Source organism: Pithys albifrons, chromosome 29, assembly GCF_047495875.1.
Source record: "Pithys albifrons albifrons isolate INPA30051 chromosome 29, PitAlb_v1, whole genome shotgun sequence".
Taxonomy (NCBI): Eukaryota; Metazoa; Chordata; class Aves; order Passeriformes; family Thamnophilidae; genus Pithys; species Pithys albifrons.
In genome coordinates, this window is record NC_092486.1 from 3,547,288 (window position 1) to 3,571,236 (window position 23,949).

General features: G+C 62.2%; 1 protein-coding gene and 2 long non-coding RNA genes across 5 annotated transcripts; 1 reads left to right on the top strand and 2 right to left on the bottom strand.

The window, feature by feature from the left end:
* Positions 1-1,170: 1,170 nt before the first annotated feature.
* On the bottom strand, positions 1,171-23,949 carry BMP1 (bone morphogenetic protein 1). 2 transcript variants are annotated; one of them, XM_071579112.1, is made up of 20 exons: positions 23,517-23,944; positions 14,301-14,414; positions 14,075-14,221; positions 13,869-13,986; positions 12,648-12,826; positions 12,420-12,525; positions 12,014-12,138; positions 9,724-9,839; positions 9,420-9,522; positions 7,307-7,423; positions 7,076-7,221; positions 6,667-6,862; positions 6,462-6,587; positions 6,188-6,348; positions 5,903-6,083; positions 2,715-2,840; positions 2,511-2,638; positions 2,224-2,437; positions 1,893-2,143; positions 1,171-1,677 (listed from the first exon to the last, which is right to left on the bottom strand). In XM_071579112.1, the coding sequence occupies exons 1-20, from the start codon at positions 23,656-23,658 to the stop codon at positions 1,543-1,545; spliced, it is 2,931 nt and encodes a 976-aa protein (XP_071435213.1). In that variant the 5' UTR covers positions 23,659-23,944; the 3' UTR covers positions 1,171-1,542. The 2 variants fall into 2 exon arrangements, with proteins under 2 accessions (XP_071435213.1, XP_071435214.1); XM_071579113.1 differs by lacking the exons at positions 1,171-1,677; positions 1,893-2,143; positions 2,224-2,437; positions 2,511-2,638; positions 2,715-2,840 and adding an exon at positions 3,124-3,520 and having other exon boundaries at positions 23,517-23,949.
* On the bottom strand, positions 3,539-5,896 carry LOC139683725 (uncharacterized). The gene is made up of 3 exons (XR_011699802.1): positions 4,874-5,896; positions 4,430-4,749; positions 3,539-4,182 (listed from the first exon to the last, which is right to left on the bottom strand). It is a non-coding gene; the product is annotated as an uncharacterized lncRNA (long non-coding RNA).
* LOC139683724 (uncharacterized) lies at positions 15,868-18,000 on the top strand. Of its 2 annotated transcripts, none has more exons than XR_011699800.1 (3): positions 15,868-16,102; positions 17,159-17,257; positions 17,739-18,000. It is a non-coding gene; the product is annotated as an uncharacterized lncRNA (long non-coding RNA). The 2 variants fall into 2 exon arrangements; XR_011699801.1 differs by having other exon boundaries at positions 17,852-18,000.

Consider the following 23,949-nt stretch of genomic DNA (forward strand, 5'->3'; position numbering starts at 1 on the left):
TTTGCTGAAAAGCTCCCAAAATTCAGCACCCGCTTTCCATCCCTAAGACTGAGAATCCCTCTGGATGCAAAGCCCCGGTGCCCATCACCATCCTGCCTGGGCACAGCCACTCCAGAGCATCCCAGCCCCGTCCTGACACCCTCACACACACACACACACTGCACCAGCAGCAGGCATGGGATGCAGGAGAGGCACGAGGGAGCACACGGTGGGCGCGGGGGCCGTGGCACAGCCCACCCGCCATCTGCCACCAGCACAGGGACACACTGGAGCACGTGGTGGGCATGGCACGCGGTGGGCACAGCACGTGGCACCCACCCACCCACCCACACTGGGGTGCTGCTGGGAGGGGGGTCTTGTGGCTGAGATATGGTGCAAAGTGAGGGGAGGACCCACCTGCAGAGTCCTGGGGGAGCAGAGGGCTCTGACACACCCCAGTACCCATCACAGGACCCACCATCTCTGGGACATGGTCTGGCTGCTCCTTCAGAGTTGCTGACTCTGCTCTGTCAGAGCTCTGAGGATGAGGGTCTGCCCCAAGGATTGGGGTCTGCCCCAAGGATTTGGGTCTGCCCGAGAATGGGGGTCTGCCCCAAGGATTAGGGTCTGCCCCAAGGATTGGGGTCTGCCTGAGGATGGGGGTCTGCCCCAAGGACTGGGGTCTGCCCAAGGATGGGGGTCTGCCCCAAGGATTGGGGTCTGCCCAAGGATGGGGGTCTGCCCCAAGGATTGGGGTCTGCCCAAGGATGGGGGTCTGCCCCAAGGATGGGGGTCTGCCCCAAGGATTTGGGTCTGCCCGAGAATGGGGGTCTGCCCCAAGGATTAGGGTCTGCCCCAAGGATTGGGGTCTGCCCCAAGGATTTGGATCTGCCCAAGGATGGGGTTCTGCCCGAGGATTGGGGTCTGCCCGAGGATTGGGGTCTGCCCCAAGGATTGGGGTCTGCCTGAGAATGGGGGTCTGCCCCAAGGATTAGGGTCTGCCCAAGGATGGGGGTCTGCCCCAAGGATTGGGGTCTGCCTGACAATGGGGGTCTGCCCAAGGATGGGGGTCTGCCCCAAACAAAAGGGTCCATGCAGGGTGCTGGATGCTCTCCTCCTCTATTCCAGCCCCATTTTGGGTGCCGTTTTCCTGGGCTGGAAGCAAAGAGGCCGTGGCTGCCCCTCTCCAAGTACAAGGGTATTTATTTCATGGGTACAAGAGAGAGACAGCACCTTGTGTGTGTTTTGGGCTCTTCCTGGTTACTGGTTTGTACATTCAGAGCTTCGGCCGGGGCAGGGAAGGGCAGCAGGTCCTGCTCAGCCCCCCTGGCACAGGGGTGGGTGGCTGCCAGTGGGGACCCCCCTGTGCCCCCCGTGCCGTGGGTGCCCGAGCCCCGGGGCCCCGTGTGAGCGTGTCTTGAGTGCTGAGGTTGGCTGTGTGCTCCTCCTCTGTGCAGTCTGTGCGGGGCAGCAGCGCTCCCCGCCTTCCTCCCTGCCCTCCTCCTCCTTCTTCTCCTCCTCCTCCTCCTCCCCTGCCCGCGGGGGGGCCGGGACCCCCGGCCCTCATTTCCTCGTGTGCAGAGTGTCCTGGAACTTGGTGCTGGTGTAGCGAAGGTGGAAACCCTTCTTGTTGATGGTGTCGTCCGAGTGGAAGCGGATCATCACGGAGTCTCCAGCCGAGTAGACCTCCTCAGGGGGCTGTGGGGGTGAGGGAGGGGGTGCTCAGATCCATGAGCATTCCCAGGATGGTGGGGATTTGCAACGGGGAGGCTGAAAACCCTCGCACCACCCCAAATTCCCGCAGGGATTTCTCCACGATGCTCCGGCTCAGCCTCACCCATCACTCTGCACTCTCCCACCTCTCCTCCCACCCCACTCCACCCCACCCTCTATCCTGCTCCTCCTCAGCTCACCCCAGACCCGCAGAAGCGTCCAAGGCGTGGGGCAGTCCCGTCGTAGCCGTCGAAGAGCTCCATGTAGTCGTACCCACAGTCGGCTTCCTCCTCGATCTCAAAGGTCTGGAAGATGAGCTCCACACCAAACCCCTCCTCTGCCATGATCACCCACTCGCAGTCCGAGCCCCCCGGGTAGTTGTTATCCCCAAATTGTGCGTGGGAATACAAGTCCTTGGTCTTCACCTCAGCACGGACCTGGCCCCCGCACACTGGAGGAGAAGTCGGGGTTTAGGGGCATCCATGCCATGCCCACACCCCATAACCACATCCCCCAGCCCCACAGTGGTACCTGTGGTGTGGGTGGCTTCAAACCCCTTCTTCTGGACGGAGTTATCAGAGACAAACTTGAGGAACATCCTGTTGCCCGAGGAGACGATGGGGTCGGGCTCCTTGGCCCCACAGAAGCGGCCGAGCACCGGGGCCTTGGCGTCCTTCCCATCGTAGATCTCCAGGTGGTCATAGGCACATTCCTGCTGTGCCTCCACATCCAGCTCTGAGAAGGTCTGAGGAGGTGCTGGATGAGACCCCAGGGCTCTTTGCAGGTGAGCCCAGCACTTCCCAGCCCACAATCCCTACCAGCTTGACTCGGTGGCCTGGCGTGGTGCTGATGGCCCAGGTGCATTCCTTCTTACTGGGATATTTATCGGGCCAGTTGGGGCTGGTGATGGTCCCAGAGATGGATGTCACCTTGTGGTCACAGCCAGCTGCCAGGACAACGGAGGGGGTCACGGATACATGGAAGGGGGAGTCCCAGGGGGAGGGGGTGTGGGGTGGACCCACCTTCCTTGCAGTCGTGCTTGTTGTCGTGCAGCACGAACCCGCTGCGACACTGGCACTCGTAGCTGCCAAAGGAGTTGAGGCACTCGTGCTGGCAGCCCCCGTTGTTCTTGGAGCACTCATCCTTGTCTGGGAGAGAGAAGAGGGACCACTGAGAAACCTGGAATGGGGTATTTCATCCCAGCATAGTGTCCTGGCCCCCCCAGCCCCGTGCCCTCTGCAGAGCACCCAGCCAAGCAAGCGCCCACGGCCAGCAGCAAGCAGAGCTCCAGCATCCCACTTCCAAATCCAGCCCCCTCGGTGGGGATGGGATGGGTCCTCCTCTCCCGTGGGCTCACCCATGGGTGCCACCATTACCTGCTGCCAGGATGGACCAGAGGGGAGGCAGAAAAACACACAGTGACAACCAAGATGCACAAGAAAAGACCAGGACGCGGGAGGTCCCTCTTTACTCATCGATAGGAAAATGTCACAGACATGGTAAAAACTGGGGGTGGGGGGGAAAAAAAAACAAGATCAGCTGGTCAATGACAAAAACAAGGGGATGGGGTGCTTAGAACCAAAACAAAAAATTTAAAAAAAATTAAAAATAAGGTCAACAACCAGTTCTGTCAAGCAAAAGGCTCCCGGGGACCGGCGGCACGGCTCGGCTCGGTCCCGCCGTGCTCCCGCACGGCTCCGGGGCCGCGGCGTTCCTGAGAAAGATGGAGAGGATGGAGCGGCTCAGGAGGGGCCCCGCAGCCGCTTCTGCAGGCGGAACTTCAGGCCGGGCGGGCGGGATTTCGGGGGCTGCAGCTGTTGCTTCTTCTCTGCAAAGAGAGAGGGAGAGAAGGGGGGAGCGATGGGGGCGCGGGGGGCGGCGGCGCCGGGGGGGGCATGCGGAGCGGCAGCCGGGCAAGCAGCAGCGAGGGGGACCCCCGGGAGCCCCTCTGCAGCTGGGGCGAGCGGCTCTGCGGGGAGGAGGAGGAGGAGGAGGCGCGAGGCTGGCTCCGGGAGGATGAGGGTGGGCTTTGGGTGGATTTCTGGGGATGTCCAGTCTGGGAATGGCAGTGGAGTGGTTCAGGATCACCCCAAGCTGTCCCTACTTACCTCCCATCCCACCACCTTCCCGAGGCCACTATTACTGATGTCTCAGCGCCACCCCAATCACCCCATGGGATGCTCCATGTCTCAGTTTTCCCCCTCACTTCCCTTCCCCACAGGGTGGTGGCTTGAGGAGTGGGCAGAGTTGGAGGGGAAACCAGCAGCAAGCGGCACCAGCCACCCCAGCATCCCGCTGTGCCTGAGAGGAGCATCCCTCCTGGAGCCAGCAGCGAGGGGGCCCTGCCCGGCCACCCCAGCCCTCTCCACCGGAGGCCGTAACCTGCCGTCTCCTACGTCTGAGGGAGGAAGCGAGGCGGGAAGACCCGGTTGGGAATGGGAAGGGGCTTCTGGGCTCAGAGCAGCTCCAGCACCGGGGGAGGGAGGGAGCCTGGGATGGGCGAGACAAGAGCAGGAGAGAGTTGGCAGAGGAAAGAAGCCCACCGGGTCGGTGTCTTTAGCAATCCTTTATTCCAACCAGCTTGCTCGCCGCCACCCGGCAGTGCCGTGCGCTCACCGTTCTGCCCCGCGGGCATCCCACGGGCTCCGGGCTGCTCCCGCAGCCCCCGCCGGCGCCTCTCCCCCCGCTGCGGGGACCCCCCTGCGCCGGGGCTCGGTCGAGAGCCGGGGGCACGTACCTGGGTGCCGACACCGCGGCGGATTCCCGGGCGGACACATCCTTACGCGCCAGCCGACGGAGCCGGCTCCTGCCTCCCGGTGACAGGAGGAAGGGACCGTGTCTTCACCGGGAGAAAACGGGTGCCCAGACAGCCAGGCTGCCCTTGGCACCGAGGGATGGGGCTCGTCCAGAGCGCAGGGACCCTCCGCGGCTAAAAAGGGGCCGCACGGGAGATGTTTTGCCCAGGGATGGCCAGGAGTGGCCCTGGGGGGACCAGAGGAGGGACCTCGCTGTGGCCGAGTCCTCCAGGGTGGTCCTGCTGCCGGGAAAGCCCAAGACCTGGGTGTGGAGAGGTGGAGGAGAGGGTTTGGTGGGCTGGGATCGGGGCACATCCCAGTGGGATGAGGAGAAGGAGGGAAAAGGGGAGAGGGGAGGAGCCCGCAGCGCAGCGGGGGACACTCACCCGGCCGCCCCGTGGTCCCGCTCGGCCGTCGGGCTTTCCCGAGGAATCACTCTGTGGAGGGTGCCGGCTCCCGACGGCTGGGCCCCCTGGGCCGCCCTACTTGCCTTGGTTTTAATTAAACAAATAAAGCAAAGACACTCGCCCCCCGGCCCGGGGGTCTCTGCCGCTGTCGGGAACCCCGAGGGCTCCAGGGATGCCGGTCCTGCTGCTCCCGCAGCCAGGGGGCTTTGCTGCCCCTCAAAAACAGAGCCAAAACACAGCACGAAGGGTCCAGGAGGTGCTGCTGGCTGCTCACAGCCAGGATGATGTTCAGGGCACTGTGCCACACCGAGGGCACCCTCTCTTGCACGAGGGTCCCGTGGCAGCCCCCAGCCCACGGTCCAGCCTCAGTAATTCCTGGCTGCATCCAGCATTTCGCTCTGTATCCCCATCCCTACCCACCAAAACCCATCCAAAGGTGACACCACCTCCTGGAGGGGTGGCCCGGGAGAGGAGACAGACCATGGAGCAGACAAGGATAGGCAGGTAATGGTTTTTGGGAAGGGGGGATCGCTCCAGAGAGCTGGGACTCGGCTGGATGATGATCCCGGGATGTGGAGTGCCCCGGGAAGCAGAGGAAGCTGATGCCGTGCAGCGTAGCAGGGAGCAGCAGAGCAGCAGAGCAGGGTGTCACTGTCCCCCCACCCCAGCAGTGCCACCCAAGGGTGCAGCACCCAGGCCTGAGCACATCCCTGTCCCCAGCTGGACTCCAGCACCCCCTGGAAATATGGTGACCTCCCAAAAGCATCCCTGCAGCTGAAGTAAGACCAAATTATCCCCCCAAAAAGAGGAGAAAACCTCTCAAAATGCACTGCTGAAGGCTGGGGGGGCTTCAGACCCCACAAGGACCACCCCACCACCGGGCTGGAACCGGGGGGCTGCACCCCCAGTGCGGGCAAGGGGAGTGTTAGCAGCGGTTTGGGGGCGCAGGGAGGGTCAGTGGGGTGAGGGAGGGCAGGGGATGCCCATGGCAGGGCTGGGCAGCTCTACCTGAGAAAAAATGGGCTTTGAAGCCCTTTTTGGAGACGGTGTTGTCGGACTTGAACTCGATCCTCATGTTGTTGTACTGGGAGGTGATGACGTCGGGTTTCTCGGCGCCACAGAACTTGCCGTGCAGTTTGGAGTCGGCCGTCAGCCCACTGCGCACCTCCACGAAGTCATACTTGCACACCTGGGGGCACAGAGCCGTGTCTGCACACCTGGGGGGGTCACACAGGGTTGGGGACATGGTGGTGCCACCTGCAGCAGCACCAGGGGCCGCTCCCACTGACTCACATCGTTGCCCTCGGTCTCGAAGAAGTCGAACTGGAGGGAGATGCGGTACTGGGTGGGGGCCACGAGCTGCCAGATGCAGTTCTTGTTGGGGGGATATTCCTTGGGCCACCCCGGGCTGGTGATGGAGCCGTTGAGCTTGGTGAGGAAACCTCCACAGGCGGCTGCAGGGTGGGAGGCACCCAGCACCCGTCACCTCCCCGGGGTCCACGGGATTAGGGACACCGAGAGGGGCATGGGGGGGTGGTGCCAGGGGGTGTTTGGGGGGAGTGCTCACCCTCGCAGCGCCGTTTGTCAGATGCCAGCTCATAGCCAGGGTCACAGGCACACTTGTAGCTGCCCAGGGTGTTGACACAGCGCTGCTCGCAGCCGCCGTTGTTGGGGCGGGAACACTCGTCCATCTCTGGGCAGGGCAGGGGGGATGAGCGGGCAGGAGGGCTGGGACTCCCCCCTCCAGCACCCCCCAGGAGCATCCCCCACACCTTTGAAGAAGTTGACGGCGAAACCCGCCTTGTTGATGGAGCCGTCGGAGACGAATTTCATCCAGAGCTTGTTGGAGGTGCTCTTGATGTCGTCGGGCTTGTCGTAGCCGCAGTAGCGGCCGATGAGGCTGCTCGACTCAGTGCTGCCATCCCGGATCTCCAGGTAGTCGTAGGCACAGCTGTCGTGACGCTCGATCTGGTGGAGAGGACATTAAAAAGGGAGGTGTGTCTGGGTCCCAGCACCCCCAAACCCTCCCTGCCCCTTTCCTGCTGCCTTCATGCCAAGGGAAGGTGTTGCGAGTGGGAAACTGAGGCAGGGAGGCAGCACAGGGCATGTGGAGCCAGGAAGGGAAGCCCCAAGGGTTGGGGAGATCTCCACTTCCCAGTCTTGGGGCAGGTGCTGACCCACCTCGAAGGACTGGAAGGTCAATCCCACATGGAATCCCTCGGAGACGGTGATTTTCCAGACACACACCTTGCTGGGCCGATAGTCATCGGGGTAGTTGGGGGACTGGATGTGCCCATTGTCCTTCTTCACGTCCCCCCCACAGATGGCTGGGAGGGAGGAGCAGCAGCCTGAGCAGCAGCCTGAGCCCCCCCAGCCCCTTCCACTGCCCCCCTGCCCTGCTGCCCCCCCTACCTTCGTAGACAGCGAAGAATCCTTTGCCCACCCAGTTGCTGCTGCTCCGAAACTCGACCCAGAGGCGGCTGTCGGTGGAGATGATGGGCTCGGGCAGCTTGTTCCCGCAGAACCTGCCTGGGGAGGAAGGAGTGCTGGGCTGCTGCCGGCCAGGAACCCTCCTCTTCCTCACTAACACCTCCTCTTCCTCACCACCATCTCCTCTTCCTCACCACCACCTTCTCTTCTCCACCACCTCCTTTTCCTCATCACCACCTCCTCTTCCTCACCACCATCTCCTCTTTCTCATCACCACCTCCTTTTCCTCACCACCTCCTCTTCCTCATCACCACCTCCTTTTCCTCACCACCTCCTCTTCCTCATCACCACCTCCTTTTCCTCATCACCACCTCCTCTTCCTCACAACTTCCTCTTCTTCACCACAACTTCCTCTTCCTCACCAGCATCTCCTTTTTCTCCCCACCATCTCCTCTTCCTCATCACCACTTCCTCTTACTCACCACAACCTCCTCTTCTCCACTACAGCTTCCTCTTCTTCACCACCACCTCCTCTTCCCCACCACCTCCTCTTCCTCATCACCACCTTCTCTTCCCCACCACCACCTCCTTTTCCTCATCACCACTTCCTCTTCCTCACCACAACTTCCTCTTCCTCACCACAACTTCCTCTTCTTCACCACCACTTCCTTTTCTTCACCACCACCTCCTCTCCACCATCTCCTCTTCACCGCCACCTCCTCTTCCTCACTGCCACCTCCAGTTCCTCATCACCACTTCCTCTTCCTCCCAACCACCTCCTCTTCCTCCCAACCACCCTCTCCTGGTGCTCTCCCTGCCCCTTTCCAGCCTAAAGCCAAAGTGCTGCTTCTCTCCCAGCTCCCCTCCAGCTTTTCTGGCTGTTTCAATTAAACTGGTTATTCCAGAGTCAGTTGGGATTTGGGGAACAGCCAGGTCATGGGGATGGGACCAGGATCCTGGAATCTCCCTGGAGAACATCATGGGGATGGCACTGCAATATTGGCATCTCTTGGGAACATCATGGGAGTGGGACAGGGATCCTGGAATCTCCCTGGAGAACATGATGGGAGTGGGACAAGGATCCTGGAATCTCCCTGGAGAACATCATGGGAGTGGGACAAGGATCCTGGAATCTCCCTGGAGAACATCATGGGAGTGGGACAGGGATCCTGGAATCTCCTTAGGGAACATCATGGGGATGGCACTGCAATATTGGCATCTCTTGGGAACATGATGGGAGTGGGACAGGGATCCTGGAATCTCCCTGGAGAACACCATGGGAGTGGGACAGGGATCCTGGAATCTCCCTGGAGAACATCATGGGGATGGCACTGCAATATTGGCATCTCTTGGGAACATCATGGGAGTGGGACAGGGATCCTGGAATCTCCCTGGAGAACATGATGGGAGTGGGACAGGGATCCTGGAATCTCCCTGGAGAACATCATGGGGATGGCACTGCAATATTGGCATCTCTTGGGAACATAATGGGAGTGGGACAGGGATCCTGGAATCTCCCTGGAAAACATGATGGGAGTGGGACAGGGATCCTGGAATCTCCTTGGGGAACATCATGGGGATGGCACTGCAATATTGGCATCTCTTGGGAACATGATGGGAGTGGGACAGGGATCCCGGAATCTCCCTGGAAAACATGATGGGAGTGGGACAGGGATCCTGGAATCTCCCTGGAGAACATGATGGGAGTGGGACAGGGATCCTGGAACCTCTTGGTGAACACCCAGGTCCTGGGGATAGGGCTGGGATCCTGGAATCTCCCTGAGGAACATCCAGTTCATGGGGATGGGACTGCAATCCTGGAATCTCCCTGGGGAACATCCAGCTCAGACTGACACTGGCATCTCCCTGGGGAGAGATGTGCCAGCCAGCTGCATCCTCCAGACTGGTTTCACTGGCATGGGGCCAAACTGGGAGCTCCATTCCCCCCAGTAACCCCTCTGGGGGTTGGTTCCCCCCACCCCAGGACTGTGGGATGTCAGGCAGACAGGGATGGAGGCCGAGGGGAGCCCCTGGCCCCACGGCTGGAGCGTTCCCGGTGGGCAGGAGGAGCGGGCAGGAGGCCCCGGGTTGTTACCTCGCAGCGTGGCCTTTCTCCAGAACCCGTCTCTCACCTCCACGTAGTCGTACCAGCACAGCCGGCTTCGGTACAGGTCCAGGGTGGTGAAATTCAGGATGATCTAAGGGTGGGAAGGAGCAGGAAGAGCGTGGGATGAGCATCCCCTGTGCCCCATCTTGCTGGGAGCCAGATGGCACCCGGACCCGCTTTGCCTGGAGCATCCCGGCCCGCAGAGGGATCTGGGATTAGGGACAGCCCAGAGAAAGGGTGGGAGATGTGGGGAGGAGGGAGAGGAGGGCTGGGAGGAGGTGGGAGCCGGTACCTTCTCTCCCGGAGTGACAGAGATCCTCCAGACGCAGTGCATGTGGGCAGAGTATCCATTGGGGAATTCTGGGGAGGAGAAGTTGCCCTGGCTGTCCTGGAGTGTCTCTCCACAGGCTGTGAAGGGGAAAAAGTGGAAGTCAGACCACTGAGGAGCATCACCGAGGAGTTCAGACCCCCTGCCACCCACAGCCCCCCTGTGCCCTTTTCCCATTCAAACTCCCAGTCTTGAGGACACAAAACCCTCACACCACCACCTCGCTGGTGCATCCCCAAAACCTCCCGGGTTCCTGGCACCCCTCCAGCCCCCCCGGCCATGGGGCAGGAGCCACCCCAGCCCTGCCGTGTCCCGCCACGCCGCGGGGGCTCCGGGCAGGTTTCCGCTGGATCCAGCCCAGCGCTGCCATCTGGAAGCCACATGATGCAGTGGAAGCGGCACACGGAGCTTTGCAGGGGCCAAGGCAGCCCCCCCAGCCCGCTCCTGCTCGGGGGGAGGCACGAGCTGAAAGGTGAAACGGGGCAAAAAAAGGGTCGTTTGAAACCCGGGCTCGCTGCCTTTTTTCCCCTCCTTTGCTCTACGGTGGAAACAAAGGGATCCAGAGAAGCTTTTTGGGAGGTTTTCTTTTTTTTCCCTCTCTTTTCCTTGCTCCAAACTAATCACTTTTCCTGCTCCCCCGCAGTCCCCGAGGGCGGCACGGCCGTGGGGCCCCTCACAAAGGCATCCCTCTTCCACAGGCTGCTAATTAGTTGCTGGAATTAAAGCGGGAGCGTGCGGAAGCCAAACTCCTTGCAGATGTTGCCAGCACAGTCCCAGAGCACGTGCCTGCTGCTGGGGGACTCGTGCCAGCCCCCTCCCCGTGCCTGGGGCAATGCCACCACTCCTGGTCACACCCTTGGTGCCCTTCAAGGTGCCAAGTGGTGCCCTGGCCATGATGGGGGTCAGTGGGACCAGGCTGTCCCATCCCACCTGGATCAATCCTGTGTAATGCCTGGCTGTGCCTCATCCAAACCTCTCCTGATGCTGGGGTGGGATGGAGGGTGCTCTTGGAGGAGGGACCCCGAGGAGGTTTTGCTCCCAGAGGGTGCTCTGTGGTCAGGGGGTGCTCTCAGGGGGTGCTCTGCTCTTCGAGGATGCTCTTAGGAGGATTTTTTTGCACCTTGGAGGGTACTCTGGGGGATGCTTTTCTCTCAGAGGATGCTCTTCAAGGGATGGTCTTTGGAGGATTTTTTGGGGGTTGCTCTTTGGAGGATTTTTTTATGGGAGATGCTCTTTGGGGGATGATCTTGGGAGATTCTCTGTGGGGACATTTTCTTGAAGCTCTTCTGGGGATGCACTTGGGGGGATTGTCCTGGGAGAGAAGCTCTTTCAAGGACTTTTTTGGGTGATTCTCAGGGATGCTCTTGGAGGATGCTCTTCTGGGGGGAAAAAATCCCTCTGGGGGATTTTTTAGGGGAATGCTCTAGGGGGGCTGCTCTTTGAGGGGTGTTTTGGAGGATGCAGTTCTGAGGGATGCTCTTGGAGGATGGTCTGGAGAGGATTCTTTGGAGGGATTCTTTTGGAGGATGCTCTGGGGGGGGATGCTCTTTTGAGGATTTTCTGGGGGATGCTCATGAATGCTGATCTTTGGAGAATTTTGGGGGGGGATGCTCTGGGGGGATGCTCTTTTCTCAGAGAAGCAGGAGGACAGGGCAGCTGAGGACACCTCTGCTCTCATGGGCAGAGCACCAGGGTTCACCAAGATCTTGCCTCCAAATTCTACTTTCAACCCCCCCAAAAAGGTATCATGGGTGGCAAGAGGCACCTTGTGTGCTCCTCACAGGGTGGGGAGGACCCCAAAAAGTGACTTATCCAAATCCATCCAGGCTGAAACCACCTTTGCCAAGTTTGGGGGTGAAGCAGAGCAGTTTCCAGGGAGATACAGCCCTGGGCGTGCTCCCCCTGGCAGTGACAGGGCAGGAGACACTCTCTGGGGCAGGGGACACTCCCTGGGGCAGGGGACACTCCCCGGGGCAGGGGACACTCTCTGGGGCAGGGGGCACTCCCTGGGGCAGGGGGCACTCCCCGGGGCAGGGGACACTCTCTGGGGCAGGGGACACTCCCTGGGGCAGGGGACACTCCCTGGGGCAGGGGACACTCCCTGGGGCAGGGGACACTCTCTGGGGCAGGGGACACTCCCTGGGGCAGGGGACACTCTCTGGGGCAGGGGACACTCCCCGGGGCAGGGGACACTCCCTGGGGCAGGGGACACTCCCCGGGGCAGGGGACACTCCCCGGGGCAGGGGACACTCACCTGGGCAGCGGTAGAGCTTGCGGGCCTGGGCGATGTCCCCCTTGCTGAGCCGTGTCCTCTGCCCGATGGCCGGTCGGACCCCGTTCACGTCGTATTTGGGCAGGATGGTGTCCAGGAAGATGCCCCTGGGACAGCGGGAGGGTGAGCTGGGTGGGAATCACCAGCCCTGTGGCCACTCCCCGGGGGGAAGGATGCTAAAAACAGCCCGGGTAATTAAAGCCTTTGGGCCGGTGAGTCAGCGGGGACGTGTCCCCAGCGGAGGTGACAGCGACCGGGCACTGTGGGGCTTCATCCCTTGATGAGAGCCTTTCTCTGAGGGAATTAACCCTGTGAGGAGCTGTGAATCATCCCCTGAGGCTGAGGACACTGTGACACTGTCCCCAGGACACGAGGGGACACAAGGCACCTGGAGAAGGTGTTCCTGGCGTAGTGCATGATGCTGTCGAAGTCGTAGGTCTCCCCCAGAGATTCCACCTCCTCTGGCTCCATCTTCAGGAAGTTGTATTCCTGCCCTGAGGGGACAGCGTGGGGACACAGTCAGGGGAGACCCTCCCTTTGCCACCACCCCATAGCAGGGGTGAGGAGGAGGAGGAGGAGGAAGAGGAGGAGGAGGAGGAGGGAGGCTCGTCCCTACCTGGCTGGATGTTCTCCCGGATGATGGAGACATGGTCATCCCTGTCAGGGCGTGTGTGCTCGTGCCAGAACCCGATGACGTGGCCCAGCTCGTGCACCACGATGCCAAATTTGTCACAGTTTTTGCCAATGGAGATGGCCTGGGGTCCCCCTCCTCGGCGGCCCACGTAGGAACAGCACCTGGAGGGGCATCAGGTGAGTCCTGGTCCTCTGAAAGGACCACCCTGCTGGTGTGGTCCTGCCACCCAGGGGCATCGGGAAGGGGGTCCCGGATGGTGTGGAACATCTGGAAATCATCCCTGCTGCTGGAACTTCAGCCACCCCGCCCAGATGAGGAGCTTGAGCTGTGCCTCCAGTCTCAGCCCAGGCTGGAAACTGGGAGAGCTCAGCTCCTGCCACTGGGCTGTGTGGCATGGGGTGGCACAGCATGGTAGGGCACGGCTGCAGCAACCCCAGATCCCAGGGTCCCATCCTGCTCCATGGATGGACCCTGTCTGTGCTCTGCAGTTGAGCTGGTCCAGCCCTGCATCCTGGATCCGGGCTCAGGGTTTGCACCCACGCAGGGGCTCCCATTCCAGGGGAAATCCTTCTCCCAACCACCATTTGCTTGGCTGGGGCTGTGCCCTGACGTGTGAAGACGCTGAGCTCGTCCAAACCCTTGTTTCCTTTGGCCTCAGCCCTGCTGCAAACCCAGGCTGGTGCCTCACCATCAACCTCAGCCCTTGGCAATGGCAGCTCCAGGGCTGGTGCCTCACCATCAACCTCAGCCCCCCGTGGTGGCAGCTCCAGGGCTGGTGCCTCACCATCAACCTCAGCCCTTGGCAATGGCAGCTCCAGGGCTGGTGCCTCACTGTCAACCTCAGCTCCCAGTGGTGGCAGCTCCAGGGCTGGTGCCTCACCATCAGCCTCAGTCACCAGCAGTGGCAGCTCCAGGGCTGGTGCCTCACCATCAACCTCAGTCACCAGCAGTGGCAGCTCCAGGGCTGGTGCCTCACCATCAACCTCAGTCACCAGCAGTGGCAGCTCCAGGGCTGGTGCCTCACCATCAACCTCAGCCCTCCGTGGTGGCAGCTCCAGGGCTGGTGCCTCACCATCAACCTCAGCCCCCAGCAGTGGCAGCTCTGACACCTCTTCCCCACCAACCAGACCCCACAACAAACCCAAGCCCCAAATCCACAGGGCAGGTGGTTCTGGAGCCCCCCCAGGGCTCTCTGGGACATACCCACAGGGTCTGTATGTGAACACGATGTAACTGTCCTCATCGTTGCGCTCCAGGAAGGTGACACAGGTGTGCTTCTCCCAGTGCCGCATCGCCTGCCGGAATATGGCTCGCTGGCTGCCTGCGGAGGGGCGGGGGGGGCATCAGCCTGGCAGGGTGGGGGGACTGACGCTCGGGGGGGGATGGACCACTCCCCAGCCCGCACTCACCGCTGAAGTTGCCGCTGATGACGTAGGGGATGACCCCGTCTGGCCACACCCGCTCCGGCCGGGATGTGGCTGCCCGGCGGCTCCGCGCCCGCTGCCGGCCCCGGCTGTGCCGCGGGTGGCTCTGCCGGGGGTTTGTGGCGTTGCTGCCTGTGGGGAAGGCGGGGGTGAGAGCTGGCAGCCCCCTGGGGTGGAGGTGGGTAGGGGTGGTTTGGGGGTGCGGCGGTACCTGAGGAGTTGGTGGGCAGGCGGGTGATGGTGTGACGGGTCAGATCCACCACCCGGTCCACCTGGAAGAGCCGCAGGTCCTCCTCGTCCAGGGCGATGTCACCCAGGAAAGCAGCTTGGATGGGAGAGAGGATGTGTGAACCCCCCATGTCTGTGCCAGAGGACCCCCGTGGGATGGGAAGGGGAGGTGTGAACCCCCCATGTCTGTGCCAGAGGACCCCCGTGGGATGGGGAAGAGAAGGTGTGAACCCCCCATGTCTGTGCCAGAGGACCCCCATGGGATGGGGAAGAGGAGGTGTGAACCCCCCATGTCTGTGCCAGAGGACCCCCGTGGGATGGGGAAGAGGAGGTGTGAACCCCCCATGTCTGTGCCAGAGGACCCCCATGGGATGGGAAGGGAAGGTGTGAACCCCTCCATGTCTGTGCCACAGGACCCCCGTGGGATGCTCCTCCCCAGCCCCTCCACACCTGGCAAGCCCTGAAGAGAAAGGCAAGTCCTTCCTCCTCCTCCCCCCTCTCATGGTGCTGTCCCCAGCAGCTGGAGCCAGGCCTGTGCTCACATCTGGATTGCATAAAGCCTATCCATCACTTTTTAGGGTTTCTATTATTATTTGTGTTGCAAAATTCCCCTTTTTTTCCCCTTCTTTCCCCCACTTTGCTGGGTTTAGGACCCCCTTCCTGCCCGGCTCCTGCTTCCCAAGCCTGGTGCGAGCTCCGACAGCCCCGGGATGCTCCAACGACCTCTGAGTCATCTGCCAGCGCGGAACGAAGCCATATGGCCCGGGAAGCTCCTGCTGCGCCCAGAGCCCGCAGGAATGGAGCAGGAACGGAGCAGGAATGAGGCAGGAATGGAGCAAGAACGGAGCCGGCCGCCTGCCAGGGCTGGGAGCCCCGCTCCAGCAGCGGGAGGGCCGAGATGCTCCAGCATCACAGCACTGGAGGACATAACCCTGCACAGCCCTTCCTCCTCCTCTTCCTCCTGCCCCCCTCCGTGACTCAACGCCCCGGGATGAGCGCGGCTCCCGCAGTCAGGGCTTGGCCGGCTCCGATCCCTTGGGATCCGCTCCTGCGGAAACGCCGTGGCCGGAGTGTGAGGGCTGGCGGAGGTCACGCCGAGGCTCCGGAGGTGGCTGCAGTGGGGTGGAGTGGGGCTCCTCACCGGTTTTTGGGGTACCCGGGGTGAGCAGAGGGTCCCGGGCACCCCCTGCCCTCGCCATCCCCTGGGAAGGGCGGTGGTGGGGAGGGGGGTGGCTGGAGCAGCTCAGAGGATGAGGGCGAGCGTTGCCAAGGTCGAGCTCCAAACAATTAGCAAATGGATCCCAAAAGAGCCACTAATTATGAAGACAAGGCGGGACAATTAGGATAACCCTGAGAGGTCCAAAAATCCGGCGCGGGGTGAGAGGAGCAGCCATGGGATCAGATGAACAAGCTGGATCCCATCCCTTCATGTGGCACCGAGCCCAGACCCCACTCCGGTGAAAGAGCCACGTTTTGGGGCTGTCCCCAGCACTGCCCCGGGGGGTGAATCCCATCGGAGAAAGCTCCGGGGTGGAGAGCAGACCTGCGGCAGAGCCGAGGGAAGAGCAAACAAGCCGGGGCCGGCACCTCCCCTGGCAGCGACCTGCGGCTGGCACGGCCAGGCTGCAATTTGAGGGCAGAGCAGAGGCAGGAGCGGCCCCGGCCTCCCCGCACCCTCCCCGGGGCCGGGAGAGACGTGTCCGAACGGGCAGCGCGGGGGAGGACCAGGGCCTGGGAGAAGGACGAGCATCCCGTGCCAAGAGCTGCATGGAAAGACAAGGGAAAGTAAGCTCGTTTACAGCCGAGCAAGCGCCGGCGGAGCCAAGTGATATAGAAACCATATGTGAGGGATTTGGGATACGTGAGAGAGCCGGGCAGGCCGGCCCGGGGACGTGGTTGGTTTTCCTGGTGGTGAGAAGCAGCTTGGCTTCCCAAAAAGACCTCCCAGCCCACGGGGGAAGGTGTTTTGCTGCCCCCGGAGGGGCCAGGGGACCCGTGAGGGGACAGCGCGGGGATGCCCCGGCAGCGATCCCTGTACGGACACGTCGGGGACAAGCCCAGAGTGTCGGATTGAGAAACTTCCAGGCTGGTTTGAGCTTCGGTCACGTTCTCCTCCCACTCACTCGCTGTGCACCCACAGCACGAGGTGACACATCGGGTGGTTTGGGGGGGGGTTCTGCTCACCAAAAGCCCCCAAATGCTGTTAAGGTCCCCAAGGGGCTTCCTCGGGGATGCTGCCATGCTGATGCCACTTGTTCCTTCTCTGTTCATGCCACATCCTCCCTCCACGGTGCAGGAGATCCCCTGCAAGTGATGGGGACCCCCTGAAAGTGAAGGGGACCCCCTGCAAGTGGGGATCTCATGGGCAGGAGAGGTCCCAACCTCTGCTTGGCAGAGATTGGAGCAGGAGGAAACACCCCTCGAGGTGCCACACCTCCAGCACCCATTCCCTGCATCAAGCACCCTCATCCCGCTGGGTCATCCTGCCCAACAGACCCCAAACCACGGGGAAAAGGTCCCCAGCCATTCCCAGAGCGGTCCCGGTGCCCCTGAGCTCTTCCCAGCCTGGGATACCGTGGGTTGTGCTCTCTGCTCAGCCACAGAGGTGTCGGGGGCAAGGTCCGAGCCACGGCAGTGCCAGAAGGGGGGGATGCGGTGCCATCGGGGGGAGGAGAGGGATACAATGCCACCTGGGGGGATGCGGTGCCAGCGGGGGGGGGGGGATACAATGCCACCGGGGGGGATGCGGTGCCAGCGGGGGGGAGGGGGATACAATGCCACCGGGGGGGATGCGGTGCCAGCGAGGGGGATGCAATGCCATCGGGGGGGTTGCAATGCCAGCAGGACAGACACGAAGCCGGCAGGGAGGATGCAATGCCAGCGCGGGGGATGCAATGCCAGCGGGGGACACACGATGCCAGCAGGACAGACATGAAGCCGGTAGGGAGGATGCAATGCCAGCGGGGGGGATGCAATGCCAGCGGGGGGGATGCAATGCCAACGGGGGGTCCTGCAATGCCAGCGGGGGGGATGCAATGCCAGCGGGGGGGATGCAATGCCAGCGGGGGGGATGCGGTGCCAGCGGGGGGGGATGCAATGCCAGCGGGAGGGATGCGGTGCCAGCAGGACACCAGCTTCAAGGCCAGGCGTGGGGCACGGTGGCCCCACCGCCACCCCCATCAGCCAGCCGGGATCAGGCGGGTGCAGGGCTGGGGAGAGGGGGATCATTCCAACTCTGTCCAGGCACATCACTCCCACCCCCCAGAACGCAACCAGCCGTTTGGGACCTGAGAGGAGGCTCCCACGGAGCTCTTCACCCCCCCGCAGCTGGGAGATAGCTCAGCCCTCCACTGTTGTTTGACTTTTTGTGTTGTGTTTTCTTTCGGGTTCTTGGAACGGTGACGTAACCCCGGGGCTGAAGCTTTAGATAAACAAGGTTTTTCAGCGGGACCTGGGCCAACCCCCCTATCAGCACCCTATCCCAATCCTACCGGCACCTCCTGCCTGCTCACAGCTCGCTGGCTGTCCCTGCAGGGTCCCCGTCTCCCTGCCTGGGATGCAGGAGCTCAGCATCCTTCACCCCCCTGACCACGGCAAACAGTGCAGGGGGGTACCCGTGGGTCTGACCTCTCCAGCATCACTGGGATGAGCCTGACCTCGGACTCCACCAAGGTTGGATACCATGTTGCAGGAAAAATAAAATAAAATGAGCAGCGGGAAGGGGCTGGGGCGTGAACGTGATGTTCTGGTGAGCCGGGAAAAGCAAACAGAGCGGTGGGGAAGCCTTGGCAGGGCAGGAGGCAGATAAACTGGACAGGATCATATTCCAGGTCAGTCTGGGGCAAAGGAGGCTTCGTACATGGCACCAGCCAGGAGGGACCCTCAGCCTGGTGCAGGTCTCAGCAAACGGCACCAGGCAAGAGGGACCCTCATCCCTGTGCAGGTCCCAGCAAAGGGCACCAGCTGGGAGGGACCCTCACCCCTGTGCAGGTCCCAGCAAAGGGCGCCAGGCAAGAGGGACCCTCATCCCTGTGCAGGTCCCAGCAAAGGGCGCCAGGCAAGAGGGACCCTCACCCCTGTGCAGGTCCCAGCAAAGGGCACCAGCTGGGAGGGACCCTCATCCCTGTGCAGGTCCCAGCAAAGGGCACCAGCTGGGAGGGACCCTCATCCCTGTGCAGGTCCCAGCAAAGGGCACCAGCTGGGAGGGACCCTCATCCCTGTGCAGGTCCCAGCAAAGGGCACCAGCTGGGAGGGACCCTCATCCCTGTGCAGGTCCCAGCAAAGGGCACCAGGCAGGAGGGACCCTCATCCCTGTGCAGGTCCCAGCAAAGGGCGCCAGGCAGGAGGGACCCTCATCCCTGTGCAGGTCCCAGCAAAGGGCGCCAGGCAGGAGGGACCCTCACCCCTGTGTGGTTCCCACAAGCCCTCAGAGCGCTGGGCAGGATGGAAAGCATCCCCTCAGCCCAACTTTCCCTCCTTGGCTCAGCAGCTCCACCCCCACCACTCCAAGTCCTCATGTGATGCCAATCCACGAGCGTCGCTCCCGGTGCAGGCAGGATTTGGAATGTGGAAGGAAGCAGGAAAAAGCTGCTCTGCCCCAGCCGGGAACGGGATTGAGGACAGCGGTTCAATAGGTGTATCCCGGGCTCAGCCGAGCTGCCGGGTTGTAAAGCCACGGAGTCACGGGAGCCGCATCCCACTGGCTCGCACAGCCGGTAAATATGTGAGGAATGCTCGTCGCACCGCCCCTCGCCCCCGCACGGCCCAGCTGCGCCGCAAAACACCCCGGGGCCACGGCCAGAGGAGCGGAGACCCCACTCAGCCAGGACTGCGGGGGTCCCGCTGGCGCCGGGGGTCTGTCCTGCCCGCAGAGCCCCGGGGAGGAGGTTTCGGTGTGAAGTGGAGGGATGTGGAGCATCCCGGGGCTGTGGGGATGGGGGAGCAGACGGATGAGAGACCCCCAGACCCTGTGAGACCCCCAGGAGAGCGGGGACAGCGTGGAGGTGAACCAGTGCAGCCCCTCTCCCGGTGCCCCTCACCAGAGAGAGGGAACAGCCAGCCCGTAAACGCCGGGGCCAGGAATATTTGCTTTCCCAGAGCACCTTCCGACCAGCACAGCAGGCACAAAGCAGGAATTCAAGCCTTGGAGGCCAGGCTGGGAGCCAGGCCAGATCACAGCCCCTCTGCAGCCCATGGGGAAACTGAGGCACGGGGGGATGGGGCTGGTCAGCACCAAGGGGCAGCCCTGAAAGAGCCAGCCCTGCACTCAGTTGGGACCCCCTGCCTCTTGTTTCCTGGCTGGAGCATCCTTGTCCCAGCTGGTGCTTTTGGGAGAGCCAGGGCAGTGCCAGCACCCAGCACTGCACATCCAGCAGCTGAGGGAGGCAGAGATGCTCAAGCAGAGCATCCAAGGTGAAGGGATGATCCCTATCCCCAATTCCCCTCCGTGCATCCCTCTGTAACACAGGGCACATCCCGTCTCTGCCAATGCTTCCCTGCAGCCAAATTCCCTCCCCAGCCCTGGGCATCATGATTCAGGCTCCAAACCTTCTGCTTGCTCCAGGTGATGAAATAAGCACTGTGGAGCCTCTAACAAACACATCCCAGGCCAGCAAAAGGCTTCCAGGGTCAGGAAACGTCCATCCGGGGGCAGGTTGGGAGTGGGAGGGATGGTCTGATCACTCCAGGAGAGGATTTTCCTTCTGTTTCTCTTCCGTGACAGCGATTGGAGGGCAGAGCCTCCTCCAGGGCTTGGCGTGGAAGATGCCAAACCTAAGGCATGTCAGAGCCCTGGGATGCCAGGAGCCATGTGCAGGGAGCAGGGTCTCCCTGTATCCCTTCTCCAAAGCCAGGTCACTGAGGAAAACACCCCCCAGGCCAGCAGCGCCAGTCCCTGACAAAGGGAGAGCTGCTGGAAAGGAAAATACTTGGGATTTGCTCTGCCAAGGGGATGGGGGTGTTGGTGTCACATTGGAGGGGAATTTGGTGGCAGTAGGAACCAGAGCCCATCAGGGACAGGGATGTGTCCTGACACCTGGCTCTGGGCAGGTGGGGTATCCCGGGATCTCATGGCACTGTGTCTGTCCCTGTCTCTGGCTCTGCCAAAGGGCACCAGCTCTCAAGGGCTCCCAGACCTCTGGGCATCATCCCCAGGCCTCTGGCTGCAAACATCCCCCTCCTTGTGCTTTCACTGCTCAGTCCTGTCCCCACAGCCCTTTCCAGCACCCATTAACTCTTTCCAAGCTCCCTGACCATGCTGATAAACCCTCCTGCAGCTCAGGATCTTCCCATTGCCTTTTCCATGTGCACGGAGTGGGGATTTGCCAAGCAAAGCCCCCCTGGCTCAACTGCACAGCCCTTGGCCGGGTGATAAGTAGGACCTCAACTCCCCACAGCTCAGTGGGATGCAGTGGGATGCTGTTTTCCCCAGGAATCCTCACCAAACCTGGAGACACATTTTCGCCCAGAAAACACCCACCACAGCACAGCCAAGATGAAAAACTCAGGGAAACCCTAAACCATGAGCCATCTCCGTCCTTTCCCTACACCGATCCCGGTGCTTTGTTCTCCCCGGGTCTCCCCGAGGCCGCCCGTCCCTCTGGCCATGTGTTTCCATGTGTTTCCCAGCCCCGGCTCGGCGGCGGATAAAGCCTCAGGAAACGCCGTCTCCCCCCTCGCCACGACCCGCCGGCGTGAATCAGCAGCCGGAGCGTTTCCCAGGAGCCGGGAAAGGAGGGAAGCGAGGAATGACCCCCCCCTCTCCAGCCTCGCCGTCGCACCCCGGGCCCCCGCCGGGGCATGCGGGTGATTACACAAAGATAAAGCAGATCCCGGGATCGGCCTGAGATTCCCAAGGTTTCCCGAGCCCTGAACCACAGGCCTCCCGCCGGCCCCGGCTCCGCGGGTGGATTTTTACCCTGCATGAATAAGTGACATATAACGGCTGGAAAATATTTTTGGGCAGCCTGACAAGTGTGACTCCAACCAGTAGCCTGGGCTGGCTACGCCTGGAAAGTGGAATCTAGGTGAAATCTGGGCGGTTGGAGAACTCCAGGCAGGGATGGGAAGCTCAAACACCCGGGAAAAGGGGGAGCAAACCCCCAGACCCATCCGTGCATCCTGAGGTGATGCTGAGCCCCCCATGGGGAGATGGGGCAGCAGATCGCCCCAAAAACTCTCCTTGTGAGGGCTGTGTGAGCCCCCGAAGTGCTCTGCACCCCCTCCCCATGGAGGAGGGTGATGAAATGCCAGGGGAGATGTTCCAGCCCCCCAGTTTAGTCAAGTATCCCAAAATACGGATGTGGAGCTGCGCTCAGGGAGAGAGGTGGGTTCCAACCCTTCCTGGGTGCTGGGGGCACCCAAGAGGTGCCAGCTCCCATCACCAAACTGCTCAGCAACCTGCCTGGATCCCCTGGGATGAGCCAGACCAAACCCTAGGGCTGCTCCTCCTGCGGCTGGGGGTGCTGGGAGAGATTCCAGCTGCCTTTCCCAACCGGAGGCACGACCCTGATTCGACCCGGCGGCTGCTCCCGGGCACCGAGACCTGGATATCCTGCTGACCGGGTGAAGGGAAACCGAGGCCACGGCTGATTCCTCCCTCCCTGGCTGCCCGGGGGGCTGGTCCAAGGGGTGGATCTCCCAGTGATCCTGTTTTGGAATCTTTGGAAGCGACGCGGCGGCACGGGCGGCTCTTCCCCTTCCGCTGGCACCGGTGCAGACGGGGTGGCATCACCGGGGTGGCCGGCAAGCCACAGGCAGCCGACGGCCTCAGGACACCTCTGGCATGAGCTGTGCCAAGGAATCCAAATCCTTTTCCCTGTGCTTCCCTCCCTGGAGCTGCAGAGGTGCCAAACCTCAGTTCTCGGCTGTTTCAGGTGCTGCTCGAAGCTTGGGGAGGGTCCCAACACCCCAAAACAAAACCAAACACAAGGAGGGGTCAGGGGGATGCCATGGGGGATCAGGGGGATGCCAGGAGGGGCTCCAGGTCCCACAGCCGGATTTCTGCATCCCAGCCCTGTGGAGCCCAACGGGGGTCAATCCCCGGCTTGTGCCGTGCGTGGCATGGCCTGATCCCCCCCCTCCCCTCCAGCAGCCTCCTGGGGAAGAGCTGCCGTAATTAAATTAGTCACATAAGGATCTCATAAAGGCAGGATGGGAATGGGGAGGGGGGAACAGCCGGTGGGGGTCCTGGGGTGCACAGGAGCGGGGCGAGAAGGGGCCACTGGGAAAGCCACCACTAATTAGTCCGGCTCGAAGGCTCGTCTGTGCCGCTCAGCTGGAGGAAGCGGGAGCGGAGGGAAGGCTCCAGCCGGCTCTGCCCGGACGGTTTTGCAAGCCTAGCTGTTTCAGCCCGGGAGGGCAGGAAGGGAAGGATTTTTGGCCAGAAAAAGCCCTCGTGTAGACAGAGTTATATCAACAGCCGCCTTCCAGCGCAGACAATGCCAGTACAGAGAAACGTGATCCCCCGCCAGACCCCGACCCTCGCGCCGGGCTCAGCCCTGCCCGGCCCTTCCGTGCCTCAGTTTCCCCCTCCCCCAAATCCCTCCATCCACTTTATCTCGCACTGGCACACAGGGATTGTAGCCCCGCAGCACCCAGTTTGTTCCCAGCCCTTCCAAAAATCTCAGAACAGCTCAGAACCTCCAGTCTGGGCACAGCCCGCGGTAGCAGCTCCCGGGCTCAGCCTGGCCCGGGTGTCCCGGGGGGACGAGCTTTGCCTGCGGGTCGGGAGAGAGGGAGAAAGGCAAAGGGTGCAGAGTGTGGGTCCAGGGATGGGGTGGGGTGGGATGGGGGGTGGGATTGGTGCAGGGATGGGTCCTGGGATGGGGTGGGATGGTGAGGGGGGTTTGGATGGGGGTGTGGGGGCTCCCCGCCGCCTTTGACAGCTGCCAGGACAGCCAAGACCACGGAGAGAAAGAGGGGCGCCGGGCCAGCCCCCCTACCCCTCACCCTAAGTACAACCAGATGCATCTCAGAGTGGGACCGGCGGCTGCTCCCCCCAGTTCCTCCTCCCGCCGCGGGCAGCGGGGACCCCCGGCCCCTGCGCCAAGTTTCCCCGTGCAAAGCCCCGAAGTGTGTGCGGGGCACACTCACTCACTCACACTCACTCGCTCTCACTTCCACATTGACTCCCCCCCGCCCCCCCGCGCTCCCCTTTGTCCGCCCGCCCGCCCCCGGCCGCGCATCCCCCCGCTCCTACCGGCTTTGCAGGGGTCCTTGTAGTCCAGGGGCTCCTCGTCCTCCTCCTCCTCTTCCTCCAGCACGTACGAATAGTCCGGGAAGCGCAGGGCCCGGGCCAGGAGCAGGCAGAGGAGCAGCCCGCAGCTCCGCAGCCCGGCCATGGCTCCGGCCGGGGTTTTTTTTTTCCTCTCTTCCCTCTTTCCTTTCCTTCTTTGCTCCTTTTTTTTTTTTCCTTCCCTCGCTCTCTCTCCCTTTTTTTTTTTTTAGGGAAATGAGATCTGGCGGGGGCGGGTTCAAGCGCGGAGCTCGGCCCCTGCAGCCCCGGGCGCAGGGCTGGGAGCGGGGCCAGCGCCGGGGGGGCGGTGGGGACGGGCTGCTGCGGGGACCCGGCCCGCAGCCCCCGCTGCTGTCCTTCTGCAGCCCCCGGGCCCGCTCACGACATCCTCGGGAGC

Excerpts from the sequence above, each read along its gene's own strand:
- BMP1 (XM_071579112.1), bottom strand. The coding sequence starts at position 23,658 with ATGGCCGGGCTGCGGAGCTGCGGGCTGCTCCTCTGCCTGCTCCTGGCC. Across the intron at positions 9,523-9,723 it reads CTGTCACTCCGGGAGAGAAG|ATCATCCTGAATTTCACCAC; the intron begins GTACCGGCTCCC and ends TCCCACCCTTAG. Across the intron at positions 6,349-6,461 it reads TGACAAACGGCGCTGCGAGG|CCGCCTGTGGAGGTTTCCTC; the intron begins GTGAGCACTCCC and ends CCCACCCTGCAG.